Here is a 17,817-nt window from a genome sequence, read left to right on the forward strand (position 1 = left end):
GAGTCAAAGCCTCAAGTCTTAAACAGTGTTAAGGATTTAGAATATTAAAAGGTCAGCTAGTTATCAGCAAGTACAGCAACATTATGAAAATTAGAAACATCATATAGTCAAGAAAAATTGCTTTCTATTCTTGAAATTTAAAGTAAAACTAGTGTTCATTGCCGTTGCAGATTATTGACTCTGACATCAATTGACTGACTATGCATAAGATACATCTAGGAGTCTTGTTAAAACTGCAGGTGATGACTGGGTAGATCTGGAATGGGACCTGAGATTCTGCATTTCTGACAAGTTCCCAGGTGATGATAGTAGTGTTGATTGAAGCCTAGATTTTTTAATATATACATAGATAGGCTGTACTCACTTTTTAATTAGTTTTTTTTCCCATTACTTCTGAAAGAGTCTGTGTAGTGCATTGCTATGATAGTGTCCCTTCTTGGTCATAACTGTAGTAATTCCCAGTCTCAAGTTCATCTTCCTTATCTTGACACATCAGTATTTTCAAGTCAGACCCCACCTGTCTTGAACCACATCTCAAGTGTCTCAGCTTCATTTCCAGCAATTTCATGACCTACAGTTTAGTCTTAAACCCCGAAAACTGAATATCTTACGTCAGGGACCATGGACAACTAAAGTATGGGCATGAATTTTGGGGTGTGGTACAAGTTACTGAGACTCACTAATTCTAGCATAAATAGGCTTAGGACAGATACCATTTGGTTCGTTTTACTTATCTTTTTATTTATCTATTTACCTTTTAATCTATTTATTTATTTATTTTGTCGGTCATGGGGCTTAAACTCTGGGCCTGAGCGCTGTCCTTCAGCTCAAGGCGAACACTCTACCACTTGAGCTACAGCGCCACTTCCAGTTTTCTGGTGGTTTTTATTGGAGATAAGAGTTTCACAGACTTTATTGCCCTTTTTTTTTAAAAAAATGGGTCACAGTTCAGACTCATTGTCCATGATATCATTATTATCATCTGTGACTTCTGTTTTCTCTTGCTAATGCAAGATACTAATTATTGCATACCTAAAGACTACTTTGCTAAGTGGAATGTCTCAAATAATCTGAGTTTAAACATGGCATTACTAGCTGTAAATTTTTGAGAATATGACCATAATCTGAGGTTGTTTCCTGTTTTGTGAAATAGAAATGATGATATTTAGAGTTCTGGATTAAATGACTACTAGTTAGTATGGTGTTTTTAATGGGCAATCTAAATGATTTTTGCTTTAATGAAAATAGAAGAATCTATTAATTTGAATATAAAATGGCTTTATATCATTAAGTTTTTCCACTTGTATTTTGGTTTCTGTATCTTGAGTAACTGAATCAGTATTGTAGGGAAAGGAAGGCATAGTTTTTGTGGCTTTACTTCTTCTTGTTTTGAGTTCTTTGATTTTTGTCTAGGCAAGAGGAGTAACTTGAGAATGAAGAAAGCCTTCTCAGAATCTCCAGGATCTAAGAAATAGCCTTTTGAATAGCCCTGTATGTAAACCAGTAGTCTTCCTAGTTATTGGAATGGCTGAGTTTAGTGGTAAAATCCTTCAGCAGCCCTCACTGTGATAAGGAATTTGAGTTGTGACCCATCCACAATGCTTCATCTTAGTTTTAGGATGAGTGTACAACACAGCATTGTTTGTACCGAAATTAAGGGTATGTTGAAGTTTGAAAGTGCTTTACAACTGCTGCCTTGGTAGGTTTGTCCAGAAATACTATTCTATAACCTGAAAAATGTTTTAAATTTCTTGTGTGAAAAACTGCATATCCATTTTACTGATTTAATCATTGTGGCAGGGTTGCATTATTTCTAACAAATAGACATGTTTCTATACTAGAAAAGAATGGAAAAAAAGAACTGTCTTTAAGTGGATTATAATGTATCTTGTTGTTAGAATCATTCCTTTTGTTATTGTGGAGTTTTGTGGTGGTGATGGTGGTTTTAGATTTTATTTTTTTGTTAGATGAAGTCATCACTGGACAGAGATGGAACCAGGCTAGAATGAAGTTCATTTAGCCAGGTTTCTTCTATACTTAGATATAACTCCTAGAAAGTTTTAATATCCATGTATTTTACAAAAGTGTTAGTGTGTGTTTTTCCTAGTGATTTTTAAAAATTATTATTTTTTATAGTTACTAGGTCCCAGTGTCTAAGACATCTACCTCCCTCTGCCCCGCCTATAAACACGTGCTTTCTGAAACCTATGGGCAGCACAGTCCAGCAGTATCTTTCCCAGTATGTCTACTCAGTCTTTTTGCCAAGAATTTGAAGAGGAAGATTGAATGATTGTTTCTGGGAGTCTGTGCATAGTGAAGGTCTGGCATATTCATGTAAATGAGGTCATTGTTTAGCTTCAGCAGGGGAAGAAATCTAGGCAGGAGTTTTTGAAATGGGAAACAGATAAAGCAGCTAGTTTTGTTCACCTGCATTCAAATTGCATACTTTCCAAATGAAATCTCCTAAATGAGAATTCAATTTCTAACTTTCTTTCCTTTTTCTTTTCCTAATCCCTTTCCTCCTCCTCTTTCTCCTTTCTCCTTCCCCTTTCTTCCGTCTGTCACTCCCCTACCCCCCACCCATTCATTAGTTCTCATACTTTTAAGTTGGTGATTGTGCAGCTGAAAATGACCACCATGCATGGTACTGGATTGCCCTATAATGTTTTTGTGTGCTGAAAGACTGATGAATACCTTATGGAGAAAGTAACATGTTAGATAAAGCTTCATTCTGGCATGAGTTATATATATTACATAAGATAGTCTGTGATCAGAATAACCCATGAAAATGATGCATTAAGCTGTTTTTGTTTGTTTAGTGTTTTTTTTTTTTTGTCTTTTTGTTGTAGTATTTTGGTGCTAGTGTCTGTCTTGAACTTAGATATCTGGCTGGCATTTTTGCTCATGGCCGGCACTCTACCATTTGAGCTACATCTCCAGTCCAGTATTTTGGACTCTTCTGACAGAACACTCTTTGAATCATGTTCCTCTAGGTCTCATGCTCCTGACTATCCAGAATTACAAGCAGCCACCAGAGCTTGGCTTATAGTACTGTTCATGAAAAATTTTGTAACCAGAAGTTTATAAGAACCATTTTTTCCCTAGAACCTGGAGTTCAAGTTTATTAATTCAGTGGTTATATCACAAAGAAAATTAACTGTTTAATCATGGTTATTGTAGAGACTTTATGTGTTGGGAATATTGTAAAGACCCTGCCTTACCCCAAACTCTTGTTTCTGCTTTTTAAATACTTGCTTTGCAATATTGTATTGTGGAACCTGATTTTATTGTGGGTTCTGGTCATATAAAAGGTTAAGTGTTTGCATTAAAGAAAAATGTCATACTTTTTTGTTAAAAATTTTGTTTGGAATTGCTGGGGATTAAAGAAACATACCCGATTTTCTTCCATAATAATAATAAGTATCTGAGGCATATTGAGTGTGTAATGAATATTTGTTTAGAGTAATGATTATTTTTATTTGTTGTTTTTTTTTAAAAAACTTTTGGTCATCCTGGAGTTGGAACTCAGGGCCTCAGAGTTGTTTAGTTTGCTTGCTTTGCTGGCACTACCAGTGAGTCATCTCTCTAGCTTACTTTTTTGATGGTTGTTTTTTGAGATGGAGTCTCATGATCTTTTTTGCCTAGAATGGCCTCAAATTATGATCTTCTGGATCTCAGCCCCCTGATAAGTAGGATTACGTGCATGAGCCAACAGTGCCTGGCTTGAGTAATAATATATGAACACTATAATGATCTTAGTTTTGGAAAAGAAAGCAGTATTAATGTTAGAGAATAATCTTTTAAGATTTTATTATGTGTTACTATAGACTGAAGTACATGAAAGGTTCAGGTAAGTGTCGGTTCTTGTTTGCACTTTGCTTGAAGCTAGCAGTCTTGATCTCTTTGAACCTCAATTGCCTCAGTTTCCTTGTCTGTGAAGTGAGGAACATTTCAACTTTAGGATTCCTTGGATTTCTTTTATTGAGACTGTTCCTGCCCTGAGTCATTTCCATTCTCATGATGTCAGTTTGCCAAGAGTGCAGTTTTTTCAAAATTGTGCAATATGTCAAAATACATTTCCTATCAAATTTTATCATGTCACTAGTTATTGGTAAAAACATGAGTTATGTATTTGAGATGGTGAATTATGTTCTTGACATTGTGTACATCTGTTATAAACAGAGGAATATCATTTTTTTTTTTTTTTGGTCTAGTTGTGGGGCCTGAACTCTGGGCCTGGGCGCTGTCCCCAGCTCTTAAGCTCAAGGCTAGCGCTTTACCATTTGAGCCACAGCGCCACTTCTGGCTTTTTTTTCCTTTTTGCTTATGTGGTGCTGAGGAATCGAACCCAGGCCCTCATGCATGCAAGGCAAGTGCTCTACCACTGAGCCACCTTCCCAGCCCCTGTTTTTTTGTTTTTAGGGCATGGAATACTGTTTGTTGATATTTGTGTTTTATATGACTTAATGTTCTAAATCACACAAAGTTTTCTCTAATGAGAATTAGGTGTGTGTGTGTGTGTGTGTGTGTGTGTGTGTGTGTGTGTGTCTGTGTGTGTGTGTGTGTGTGTGTGTGTGGTGGTGGTGGTGGTGGTGTGTTTTCCTCCCAGTTGTGCGGCTTTAACTTGAGGCCTGGGTGCTGTCCCTGAGCTGTTTTGCTTAACCACTTTGAGCCACAGTGCCACTTCTGGTTTTCTGGTGGTTAATTGGAGATAAGCATCTCCTGGATTTTACTGATTGGGCTGGCTTTGGACCACCATCCTCAGATCTCAGCCTCCTCAGTAGTTAGGATTACAGCTGTGAGCCACTGGTACCGGGTGAGAATTACAGTTTTAAAAGCAAAATAAAGTTTAAAATATAAAACTTTTTTAGTAACAAGTTTTAGGTCATGGTGTTTAATTTTTTTTAATGTAGATAATGTGTTAACTTTATGCTCAGCAACCTTGAACTTGTCCACTTAAGATATATCATCAAAGGCTAAAGTTCAGTAACAAACCTGCTGAAGGATGCTCCATCAGACTCTGAGCTGAACCTTTGTTACAGAGCAAAAGTAAATATTCCAAATATAAAATTTGAGAAATACAGCTAAAAAGAAATACATTTAAAACATCTATCATATTACTTCTGCTTTAAAGGTGATTTTGAAAAACTATCTTGCAGTCAATATAAAAATCATATTGTACTTAGAAGATAATTTCTTAAAAGATACCCTTGTCTTCATATATGTTTATGAACATATTTAAGGATGTACACACATGACCTACCTCATGAATTATTTTATCTTGAACATCTGGCTTTTGGTTTTTATTTTATTTTTATTTTTGTCTCATTTTTATTCTTTTGTGGATGAAGCTGAAATGAGCATCTTCTGTATAATTTTTGTTTGTTTTTCTGTTTTAGGATTGCTTCCTTAGGATAGATTGCCAGAAGTGGAGTTACTGGGTCAGAGGGTATGAACTTAAGAACTTTTTCTTTCTTTTTTTTTTAATAGAATTTTTAAGTCTGCTGTCCAGTTGATTATATTCATCGAGAAAGGGAAAATACTATGACTGTATTTGTTATAGGACTATAGCTGATGGTAAGATTCTATGATTAGAAAAGTTTTGGGGAAATTTCTAGGATATATAAACTTTGTGAACATGATTTACCTCAGCATTCCCCGAACTTCAGTGGGCACTGAGTAATTTTTTTGTGAGGCACTTCTTAATATTTTGTGTCTTACACAGGGTAAAATCTTTGAACTGATCCAGAACTAATTTGTTTTATTGGTTAAATTATATTTATGGGCTAAAGCAGCTAGATTAAACTAGGAATAGTTAAAAAAAAGGATACTAAAGGATATTAAAAAGGATAGTATGAGTCTTTAAAAGGCCCAAAACTTTAATAATTTATACTTTCTACATTGATTACTAAAGATTATGTTAATACCTAGAGAGTATCAAATGCTTTTGTAGTCTTTAATAATACTTTGAATATAGACCTATAACATGAAAGTAGAGATAATATTTTTTTCCTCCCTGTTTTCTCACAGAATGTGAAAACCTTTGCATCTTCTGATAGTCTAGCCAAGGTCCAAGAAGTAGCAAGCTGGCTTTTGGAAATGAATCAAGAACTGCTCTCTGTGGGCAGCAAAAGACGACGAACTGGAGGCCCTCTGAGAGGTAACTCTTCCTCAAGCCAGGTGGATGAGGAACAGATGAATCGTGTGGTAGAGGAGGAGCAGCAGCAGCAACTAAGACACCAAGAGGAGGAGGAGCACACTGCAAGGAATGGTGACATTGTCCGAGCAGAACCTAGACCTGGAGACCAAAATGATTCCCAGCAAGGACAAGTGGAAGAAAACAACAATCGCTTTATTTCAGTAGAAGAGGACTCCTTGGGAAACCAAGAAGAACAAGAGGAAGATGAAGAACATGGTGGTGAACAAGATGAGGAAGATGAAGAGGAGGAGGAAATGGACCAGGAGAGTGATGATTTTGATCAGTCTGATGACAGTAGCAGAGAAGATGAACATACACATAGTAACAGTGTCACAAACTCTAGTAGTATGGTGGACCTGCCCATTCACCAGCTCTCCTCCCCATTCTATACAAAGACAACAAAAGTAAGTATATTCAGTTTATGGTAAACTTGACATAACTTTCATACTTCTATCTTAATTGGGACAATGGTATTTTCACTGTCTTTGTATTACTGCCAATGAAACTTCACATCTGAATTAATATAGTGAACTAATATTTACTTTATAGAAAATATTAGAAAGTATCACAAATAGAAATAGTGATCATGGGGTAATAAAAAAAGAAGGAAATTGATCTTGTTTGCAATGAAAAATTAGTAACATCAATTTTCTGCTCTCTGCTAGGGCAAAAAGGGATTAGTAGTTTGTGTGGGGTATAGAATCTTTGGGTGAAATGCAATTTGTGTAAAGCAATGAAAAGTCTTTGTAAAGTATGGCCAGTGTCATGTGTTACTCTTAAAAGGCAAAGGCATAAATTATTGGAAATTGCCTCAAATTAGTTCTTTATCATTTGAAAATTAAGTAGAAACCATTAATATTATTATTATTATTATTAATAGGTTAACTATAGTTGGGAACAGAATTTTTTATTTTGAATAATATTTATAGATGTAAAATAATGTTTTTAGTAGTCCACTCTTATTTGCTAATGTTTAAATTTTACAGTGAATCACTGATGTAGCCCATAAATAGTACATAACAGATTTGATATCATTTCCTTCCATCTAACTTGACCTACTATTGAAGTATCTTAATTCATATGGGTAAAAATTTGCATTGCTATGATATTTTTGCTTCAGTTTGTAAAACTTGGACTCTTAACAAATATGTTTTTATAATTTCTATAGCTCATGTACAGTTAGCTTTTATTTAGCTGCTGTGACTTAGGAAAGAAATGATATTATATGCTGGTTTTCTACTTTACCATCCTCTCCTCAAGATGTTAAAGCAAAAGCTTTGAATCTCTGCCAGATACATCTACTAATGGCAACTGTAGCCCCGTTTTCTTACCCAGCTCCTTGTCTCCTAGTCTTGATTTCACTTTCTCATGGCTACTATATCAAAAAGAAAATTTCTCCTTTTCCTGAAGGTTCAGCTGGAGGAATTGGGGCTTTAGAATTTCAGATCCCAGTGCATTATCTAAATAGGAAAAAGTTTAAGCAAAACCAAGACTTGTTGAAGAATGCAAATCAGTTAAGATTTTGGTTACATTTTAAAAGTAAAAGGCTCAGTGTGGTGGCACATACTTGTAATTCCAGTTCTTAGGAGGGGATCTTGAGTTTGAGGCTAACCAGAGCTGAACTGCAAGTGACAGACCAAGATCCTTTCTCAAAATCACAACAAGCAGAGTAAACATACCAAATCTAGATAGGTAACTCCCCCCCCCCCCCCCCCCCCCCCCAAAATGGAGACGTCACCACAGCATTCTATAGATTAACTAGAATTACTCTGATTTGACTGGTGTTTTATTTTTGGTTTCTCTATGTAGCCATAAAAGAACATTTAGGTATTCCTTATAACTGAAAATAACTTACTTAAAAAACAGCCTTATACTTAAAAAACAGCCTTATGGCCGGGCGTAGTGGCTCATGCCTGTAATCCTAGCTACTCTGGAGGCTGAGATCTGAGCATCGTGGTTCAAAGCCAGTTTGGGCAGGAAAATCCATGAGCCTCTTATCTCTAATTAGCCACCAGAAAACAGGAAGTGGCCCTGTGGCTCAAGTGGTAGAGCACTATCCTTGAGCTCAAGTGCTCAGGGACAGCATTCAAGCCCTACAACAATAACAACAACAAAAAGTAAACTAAGCCTTGTAAAAACTCAGGATATCTTTTTTTTTAGTAAGTTTTTTATTGTGAAAATACCGTATAGAGGGGTTACAGTTACATGAGCAAGGTAATAAGTACATTTCTTATCAAGCATTGTTGCCTTCTTTGTTTGTTTTTCCCCTAGCATCCCTTCCCTCCCACCTCCTCAACTCCCCTCCCCCATCTCCCCTTCCCTGCCTAAATTGTAAAGTTTGTTTTTTGACAGACTGTCTTGTACATACAGGTTGACCCATTGCAACAATGAGATGTACAAAAGACACTATGTCAAAAACTCACGGTGTCTTGATATATTTGTTTAAGCTTTTTCTTTTAAATGTCTCACTCATAACCTGTTAAGATTTATTTCAGATCTGTCCTATGAGGTTGTATTTCATATCATTTGCTGTTAGGGATGTTTCATTTAATTCTGAGAAAAATTCTGTCCCTCCTTTGTAACTTACATTGTAGTAATTAGTTACATTCTGTCTTGTTTTACTTATTTATGGGGGGTGACATACTATGATCTCAGTATACACTATATCAATGAGGGGTACATTCTTGGATCATTGTTAACTCTGCTTTCAAAAAAGTTGTAATTTGAAATTATTAATTGCTTAAGGTCTAAGCAAGTGAAAGACAAAGCTAGTGGTAAAATGTATCTTGCTTATAAATTAGTGTTCTGTCCCTTAGACACAAGTAGGAATACATACAAATATTTTTTAACCTATAACAAGTTTAGGGCCCTTTAAAAATTCTCAAGAATACCAGTTTTACAATCATTATCCAGTAATTGCTCATGTATGTGATGGCTCATGTCTAATCATAGCCACTCAGGAGGAGATAGGCTTGAGATTTGAAGCCAGCCTAGACAAAAATTACAAGACCTTATATAAAAACAATTAATTCAAAGCAAAAAGGGCTAGGGACATGGCTTTAGTTGTAAAGTGCTTGCCTATGATCCTGAGTTCAAACCTCCATACATCAAAAAAGGAAGCACTGTCCTCACCATCCCCATTTAGCATTGGGATCTTTCTGTAGGAAAAACTTAAAGCATCCTAGAATTCTTTTGTTCAAAATAGGGAAGTACTTCAAAAGAAAGTATGTAAATCTACAAAAGATAGAAAATAGCTTTTAGTAGAAGTATATTTTGCGTACTTAATAATGATTTTTGCTGTAGTTTTTCTACTAAACACTAGAGGGCTCCGTAGCACCTTATTTCTATGATAGAGCTGCTTTCATGGGTTTAAAAATACTATGCTTGTCTCTTGTTCAGAACTTGGAATATTTGGAGCAGTTATGTGCATTGTTTTATACCTACAGAGGATTTTTATTTTAAGTAACCCAGTAGGGTTTTTTCTGTTTGTTTGCTTGATTTTGTTTTTGCTAATTTTATTACAAAAACTGTTAGTGACTCTTGGGATAAATGTCTATTAAGTTCAAATTTACTGTGATTTGGAAATTTGAGTATACATTTTGAAAAAGTCTCAAGGATCTGCCTAAAATCAAAACTCTTTCCATGATTAGTTGCTCTGGGCTTCCTGAGCATATATATGTGAGAAAAGAATGACATCTAAAGTGTCATCGTTTCGTTTCCTTCCTTCCTTCCTTCCTTCCTTCCTTCCTTCCTTCCTTCCTTCCTTCCTTCCTTCCTTCCTTCCTTCCTTCCTTCCTTCCTTCCTTCCTTCCTTCCTTCCTTCCTTCCCTCCCTCCCTCCTTCCCTCCTTCCCTCCTTCCCTCCTTCCCTCCCTCCTTCCCTCCCTCTCTCTCTCTCTCTCTCTCTCTCTCTCTCTCTCTCTCTCTCTCTCTCTTTCTTTCTTTATTCTGGTACCAGGGTTTGAGTTCAGGACCTCATGCTTGCTTAGCCATTTGTTTTGGCTGGCTCATTTACTCAGTCAGCTGGCAGTCTACTTGTTGATCATACCACCAGCCTGGAATTTTGCTGGTTATTTTGGATATGGAATCTCACAGACTTTTAACCACCATCTTAAAGATCTCAGGTGTCCTGAATAGCTAGGATTACAGGCATGAGCCACCACCCACAGAGAGTTTCATTTATGTCCAAATTAACCCTATTAGCATAGAAGGTAAGGCTGTGAGGTTTATCCACGGAGGCATCTTGAACTAAAGACTATTTGAACAGTTCAGTTGATTTTCCTCATTTTCTTCTGGGATCTTTTAGGGAAAGAAATGAGGTTTGTAACCACAGGCCCTAAGCAGGTAGTTATGAATTGAAGTAAGCTGGTAGTAAAATATAGTTCAGCCACTCATAAGAAGCTACTCCAGTATTATTCAAAGTGGAACACTGAACTGGCTTCATGGGAAACATTTGGAGTGCTTATTTAAAAATGCTGGTTGGGAAGAGGTAGGAACATAGCCTGAGTGTTAGAGTGCTTATCTAGCATGGAAAAGGCCCTAGGTTCAATCCCAGTGCTACAGGATACTGCAGTAAAAATTAAATACGGTAAAAAGGAAAAAAAATATGGTGAATAGAGATGAAGACAATAGATAAGATTAGAGATAATATATGCACACATCAATTGTATGTGGAAAAAACATGGAAGTTAGTGAGAATATTCCACAATCATTTAACTAGACTCTAGGGTTAAGATGTTCATTTTTAATAAGCTTTCACATGATTCTTATGTAGATGTAAGTTTGTAGAAAACTGGCCCATAATTTAATATCATTGCTAATTTGTGATGAAATTATAACAACAGTATGTTGAGTCATCAAGTGTATTAGAATCATCAGTAGTGGTAGTCAGGGAGTGTCATCTCTGAAGGCACATGAGAGTGTTTTCAAATACTCATCTCTGCATAGTAAGTTGATTGTGAAACATTTAACCTCTTCATGTGGTACAGATAAGGATGGTGGTAGTAGCTGTCATACAGTGTAATTGAGGAGTCAGTGAAGTAATGTATGCAAGATACTCAGGTATCTTGATAGTTGTAAAGGTTAGCTTATTACATCTTTCATAAGGGCAATTCTAATTCCATAGGTGTATGCTAAAACTAGGTTAACTAGTTCAGCATAAATAACATAGTACCAAAATGTTTTTCTTTCTTAAGATGCTCTCTCTTAAGTGAGTTGAAACTGTCCTAGTGATTTTTGCCTGTTATTATGGCTTTTAGTGTAAGAATTTTAGCTCTTTGTTTTGTTAGTGCTAACTTTTGGTCCCTAGTAAGTAATTATTTGTTAATGCTAATACTATAGAAAGATTTTTTTGGGGGAGGAACCTAAAAGAAAAATTTGATAATCTTGGGCATTGAATCATAACATGAAAATGGTCAGTAGTAGCTACTCAGGAGGCTGAAACCTGGAGGATAGTGATTTGACGCCAGACTGGGCAGAAGAGTCCTTAAGACTTCATCTCCAATTAACTGGTAAATTGCTGTCTGGAAGTGTGGCGCAAGTGGTTAGTGTGCCAGCCATGTGTGAGATGTTGAGGCCCTAAGTTCAAGACCTGGTTCCAGCACAAAAGAATAAAAGAATATATTTGGGAGGGATGAAATACATGCCATGTTTCTTAAGGTGTTCTTGACTAAGTAGCTGACACTAGAATAAATGGAAGGGAAGACTTTGGCACATCTATAAAATTTTTCAGCACAGCGAATGGATGATTATGTAGAACAATGAAGCATTAGTTTCTGGCAGTATGAATTCTCTGTTTAGAATGCATTTTAGAGAACACATCTTGTAAATGCTGTGTAACTAAGAACTCCAGGATGTTAACTTCTTCCTCCTAACAGTATTGTAATAGTGAATTCATCTTGCATGTAAATGTTAACCTCTAAATAGAAGAATGATGACTGTTTTCAAGGATCATAAGCATTAAAAATGATATTAAAGATTGTTTTAAAACTTTTTTCCTTGAAAACTTTCTTCCTGTTTTATAAAAATGTGCTTTGCCAGGTTGTCAGGTAGTCTTTGCTGAAGCAGTTAATGAAGGCGGCTTCTCTCCTTTAGAAATAGAAGTTGCTTTTAGGAGAAGTTACTTTCAAAGCACAAGCATTTCAAGTTTTTAGGTTTCTGTTTGGTCTTAAATAGCAGCTCATGGACACTGAAATCAGATACAAATAAGGATAAAGGTACTGGTGAATCTAAGAAGCGCTAAGAGTTATTCATTTGCCATAGATGTTGGTTCTGTATGTCTACATTATACATTTAATTCTCTCTGTAAACTTGTTTATACTTTACCAATAATGCTGCCCAGTCTGTCTTAGGATTTAATGCGTAAAAGTTTTAAGTATGCCTAGGTACATCTGGATTAGAATTTAGTTCCAGAGTTTATTTCTGATCATTTCATTCTGTTACTTTGTTCAGAAAAGAGTAAAACTCTCAACATAGGAGATTTTATTCTCTATAAGTTAATTATCAACAGTCTTTTACTTCATTTTTATTGTATTTTGATGCTAGGCTTATTTCCCCCAGGAGAGGTAAAGAACAGAGCTTGCAAATTAATATCTCATAGACTTTTTTGAAGTACATTTAAGAATATCTTTGCAGATGTTTGTCATTTGTTGTCCCTTAGCAGACCACCCAAAGCTTTGTCAATTACAAATATTATCTAAGCCCAATAGTGGTAAACTTCCTCATATCTCCTGTTAATCTCCTAGTATTCTTAGACAATTTCTCCCGCTTTCCATTCTGAGCTCTTTCTGTTTCAGGAACATCCAAATCATGAGTATTGAGGTTTGCCTTAAAATTTTCTTGATAGTTTTACTTAATGAGAAAGAATAAAAACTTAGACTTTAATTATAAAATTAATATTGGTACTTATCAGACAGTGCATATTATTAAATATGAGTGATATTAGCCACAACCCATTTAGGAATGAGCCCTAAATATATATTTTTATAGCCTCATTCTATATTTAATGTAAGTAATACTAAAGTTCTATGCTAAAGTACTTTCATGAATATTAATAAATCTTATGTTCTTGTAGTATGCTATTGAAACTTATGAAGTTGTCTTGTGTTTGTCTTGCTTGAAATAATTGTGTTTTATTTATAATTGTATCAAAGCCTCAACAGTATGAGAAAGTTATCTACTCCCCTCCCTTTAGTTTGTTAAATTCGTAAGTTGTCAAAACACTATTGGATATTTTCAGCTTTGTAGTTTTCATGGAGAAATCCATATACAGTGTCAATTTGCTTAACTTTCTAAAATAGCTCAGAATAGTTTTAGTTAAAAATTTTAAAGACATATAATAAAACCACCCATATTAGTCATTGTTAACTCATTGATAACTCAAGTGAATTACTATGTCTTTATTTATGGCCTGCAACAGTATACAGAACTTTTTACAAGAAAAATAAATAGTAATCCTTAATTTAAAGGTTGATGAGCTGTTTATATTTAAAACTTGTCCATAATGATGGACCTTAATAACTACATAGTAAAGACATTAATGATAGAATTTAAAAACGAATAGTAAAGACCTTTTATATTTACATTTGCATTTTATTTTGAAAATTTGTAAAAAACCAAGTTTCTTTCAGTATCTCACTTTATTATTATGAGAGGTTTTTTGCATGACTGAAATACCTGTAATTACTGTGTCATTTTTGTCATACTTGACTTAAAGGTATTACTATAATAATCATCAACTAAATTCTTGGTGAGCAGCTGTTTAAGGCCAGTTTAACAGCTGGGATAACCCAGCATAGACTGGAAAAGTTAAACTTAATCGTGAAGTAACTTATGTTGTAGTCATTGAGGATTTGACACTGGACATTGCTAAAATATTTACAGAATTTACTCTGGTAGTCAGATTGTTTTAATTTGAATTTCTTTAAATGCCTAAGGAAAAAATGAGGAAAAAATTCCATTTCAAAGGTAACAACTGAAATTTTTACACAGATAGAGGAATAAAACTCAAAAGCTTGCTTATTTAAAAAGTAAAATATTCGTTGACCATCACAAATTAGACCCTCTAATGGGTAGAACATAGCAAAAATACAGATGACTATAGTATAAAATAAACAGTCCTGTTGTTTTTCTTGAATTTCATCTTTTAGTCAGCTTAAAAAATTATGCATGCAATTTTCTTCTTGTACCTTTGTGTTCTCTTTTTTTACAATGCAAATACCTGCCTTGAACACAGGCACAGATAGATAACCTGTACTCAGGCAGGTATATACAATACCAGGAGCTGGTGGCCTACCCTTGTAATTCTAATTACTCAGAAAGTTGAGATCTGATTATGGAGGTTTGAAACCAGTTCAGGCAGACAAGTTGAGCCTCTTATCTCCATTTAACCACCAAAAAGCCAGAAAGAAGTAGAGGCTTGTTTTGACTGGTAGAGTGCCTGTCTTAAGTGAAAAAGCTGAGCAAGGAAACAAAGTCCCAAGTTCAAGCTCCAGTAGTAGCAAAGAAGAAAACAAAAGAGGAAAGACACATACACACACATAGATACACATTGAGGTTTGTTTTTACCAATACAGGTGTTGGAAGCTGTACTAGATTAGCTTTCTTGCTCAGCATTTTGTTGGTTGTTTTGAAGATAGAGTCTTGCAGACTTCTTTCTCTGGACTGGCTTTAAACCATAGGTAAAATTACAGATGAGAGCCACTGGTACCCAGCAGCGTGGAGTTTCATTTGGATATATTATTTGACTATAATTTCCCTATTCACTAAAGGAAGGGTTACCATATTAACAATCCAGAATGTTACAAGAAGCTCTACAATGCTGTTAGAGCTATAATGTGCACTTCAAGCTGAAAAGGACTTAATTCTCAATCATCTGGTCATGGCTTGTCATTATGGAAAAGAAACTTTGAGAAGTCTTGATATAAAATGAAGTGTGATACTACATGCCTTGGGCCCTGGACTGAAGAGGTGGAGATGAGAGGATTCTCTTTGAGTTTTGGAGTTTGAGGCCAGGCTTGGAAACTCAGACCTCACTCCTGGAATACTTTATGAAAAAAGGGAGAATCTTCTGTTCTTAGCTACAGGTCTTTGCTCAGATCCTAGCCTTCTGTTTAATAATGACATGAAAGAAAAGGTAGACAATCCAGAATAAATTAGTATAACAGTAGTTTTGTAGATGTTACAAGAGGACTAGAGTGCTTGGATCTGTGATGTACTTTTACAAATACTCATTTGGTGATTATTATGTTACATGTAACATTTTTATATAGTAGTTTTTGTCAATATAAACTTTTAGAAGGAAGAAAAGCAAAGTATTAATTGGACAAAATGTATTAGTTAACTTTATAGAGATCATGTTTGAACAAGTTCTTTAGTTGGGAACAAGTTCTCTCTAGTTGTAGTCTTTTTTTTTTTTTTTTTGGGTCTGGTCGTGGGGCCTGAACTCTGGGCCTGGATGCTGTCCCTCAGCTCTTCAGCTCAAGGCTAGCACTCTACCACTTGAGCCACAACTCCACTTCCAGCTTTTTTTTTTTTTTGCTTATGTGGTGCTGAGGAATCGAACCCAGGTCCTCATGCATGCAAGGCAAGTGCTCTACCACTGAGCCACTTTCCCAGCCCCTCTAGTTGTAGTCTTTCTGGATAACATTTTGAGAACTGGAGTCTCAAACTCTCAAGACTAAGATTCTACAATACTTCTAGCTTCATTTTTAGGTGATCCCCCCCCCCCCCCCTCCCTCCCCGGTTGTGGGGCTTGAAATCTGGGCCTGGGTGCTCCTCCTTGAGCTCTTCAGCTCAAAGCTAGGGCTCTACCACTTCACCCACAGCACCACTTCTGGTTTTCGGAGTGGTTTTATTGGAGATAAGAATCTATAAGCTTACCCTAACTGATTTAATCTTCACTATGGTCATGTGAAGGTCCCGCCAAGATTTCCACTAGGCAGTTTGGATTCAGACTCCATGATCTTTAATGTTTTTGGTATCATCTTAAAAGCATTTGTTTTTAAAACTCTCTATTGGAGGTGGGAGTGTTCTTGGTGGTTTTCAGAATACTGGAAAGTAAGACTTGGAGCTAAAACTTACTTTTCCAGATGTTTGAATGTATCCTTAATGGGCGTTGTCAAATACATAGTTTATGATTTCCCTCATTGTTTAGGGTCTTTTTTTTCTATATTTAAAGATTTGCTAATTTTCCCATGTCTTGTCTTTACATTGTTCTTGTTGGTGGTGGTGGTGGTAGTGGTGGTGGAGATTGTACTGGAGATTAAATTTAGGGCTTCACTCTTGTGATAGAGCTCTACCACTTCACTCTGCCAGCTATTTTGCACATTTCTATATTTGTTTGGAGAAATTGCTTCAAAAGTATGGTTATAGCTGGGCGCCGGTGGCTCACTCCTGTAATCCTAGCTACTCAGGAGGCTGAGATCTGAGGATCAGGGTTCAAAGCCAGCCTGGTCAGGAAAATCCGTGGGACTCTTATCTCCAATAAAAACTATTAGAAAACCGGAAGTGGCACTGTGGCTCAAGCGGTAGCTTGCTCGCCTTGAGCTGAAGAGCGCAGGGACAGCGCCCAAGCCCAGAGTTCAAGCCCCACGACTGACAAAAAAAATAAATAAATATGGTTACTTGAATTATTGAACTAGATAAAATGTGTAGTACATCCCTTTGGAAATTAGTATTCACTTTGTTCATTTGCTACCTTTTCACAAAAATACATTGTTCAGACACAATTCCATTTAGGATTAAGTTTGCTGAGGTTGCAATGCCTTGTATCGTCCAGTTGAGGGCAGTGATTTACCAATTTATAAAATTGAATTACACTAGCACCACTTAGTGTTTACCAAAACCTAGGATTTAATGTAAAGCAGTCTTCATTTTCTTTTTTTCCACTATTTCTTGTAGATTATGTCTATTATGAAGGAAGACTTAGGAAAACCAAGACTCTTTTAGTTCATTAGAAACTATCACCCGAAGATTAGGCTCCAGTGATACGAAGATAATAAGAATATTCTTATCTTTATTAGATAATGTGAATTTAAAGTTCTTTGAGGGTTTTTAGCCTATTTGATTTTTAATGCAAAATGAATATTAAACTTAATACAGTACCCCTCCTTCAGGTTCTTTGCATTCAAGTCTCATTTACTTAATATTAAAGTAGGTATTATAACTAGGAGGCAGTTACATTCCATGTGAAATTTTTAAATGATATAAACTATGAATAAGGTTATAGTATACAAACCAAGCTCTGTGTTACAAAGTGAATGTCAAAGGAGATGCTTAAGCTCAAATGAGGCTAGTTTATATTTACCTTGAAGAGTAGTAATACTCTGGTCTCCCAGATAAGTCCAATAGTATGAATGTGTACATTTCCTGTACCCTTATACTATCTTTTCTTAATCCTTAATATCTGATGGGATTCTTTAGTAATGATATTTTTATTATCATTTACTTTTAAAAATTACTAATTTTTTATTGTAGTTGAATACTACAATACAATATTTCAATGTTTAATTTTATTTAATACCATTAATTAAATTCAAAATATTGTATAACTATTATCATTTTCTATTTCCAGAACCTTTTCATTTTTGTAACTGACTCAGTTCCAATTACATACTAACA

The 17,817-nt window shown here is 35.6% G+C and overlaps 1 protein-coding gene across 9 annotated transcripts in view; it reads left to right on the plus strand.

The window, feature by feature from the left end:
* The window catches only part of Fbxw7 (F-box and WD repeat domain containing 7), a 113,239-nt gene that overhangs the window by 45,266 nt on the left and 50,156 nt on the right, over positions 1–17,817 (plus strand). For 4 of the 9 annotated variants that reach the window (XM_042701648.1, XM_042701641.1, XM_042701638.1 and 1 more), the window contains 2 exons: positions 5,400–5,449; positions 6,031–6,603. In XM_042701648.1, coding sequence (XP_042557582.1) covers positions 6,100–6,603 — 504 coding nt within the window. In that variant the 5' untranslated portion in view covers positions 5,400–5,449; positions 6,031–6,099. Of the gene's footprint in view, positions 1–170; positions 300–5,399; positions 5,450–6,030; positions 6,604–17,817 lie in introns of those variants that run through there. The other 5 variants (XM_042701640.1, XM_042701639.1, XM_042701642.1 and 2 more) reach the window with 3 other exon arrangements.

Source organism: Dipodomys spectabilis, unplaced genomic scaffold (assembly GCF_019054845.1).
Source record: "Dipodomys spectabilis isolate Male_0828 unplaced genomic scaffold, ASM1905484v1 ptg000297l, whole genome shotgun sequence".
Classification (NCBI taxonomy): domain Eukaryota; kingdom Metazoa; phylum Chordata; class Mammalia; order Rodentia; family Heteromyidae; genus Dipodomys; species Dipodomys spectabilis.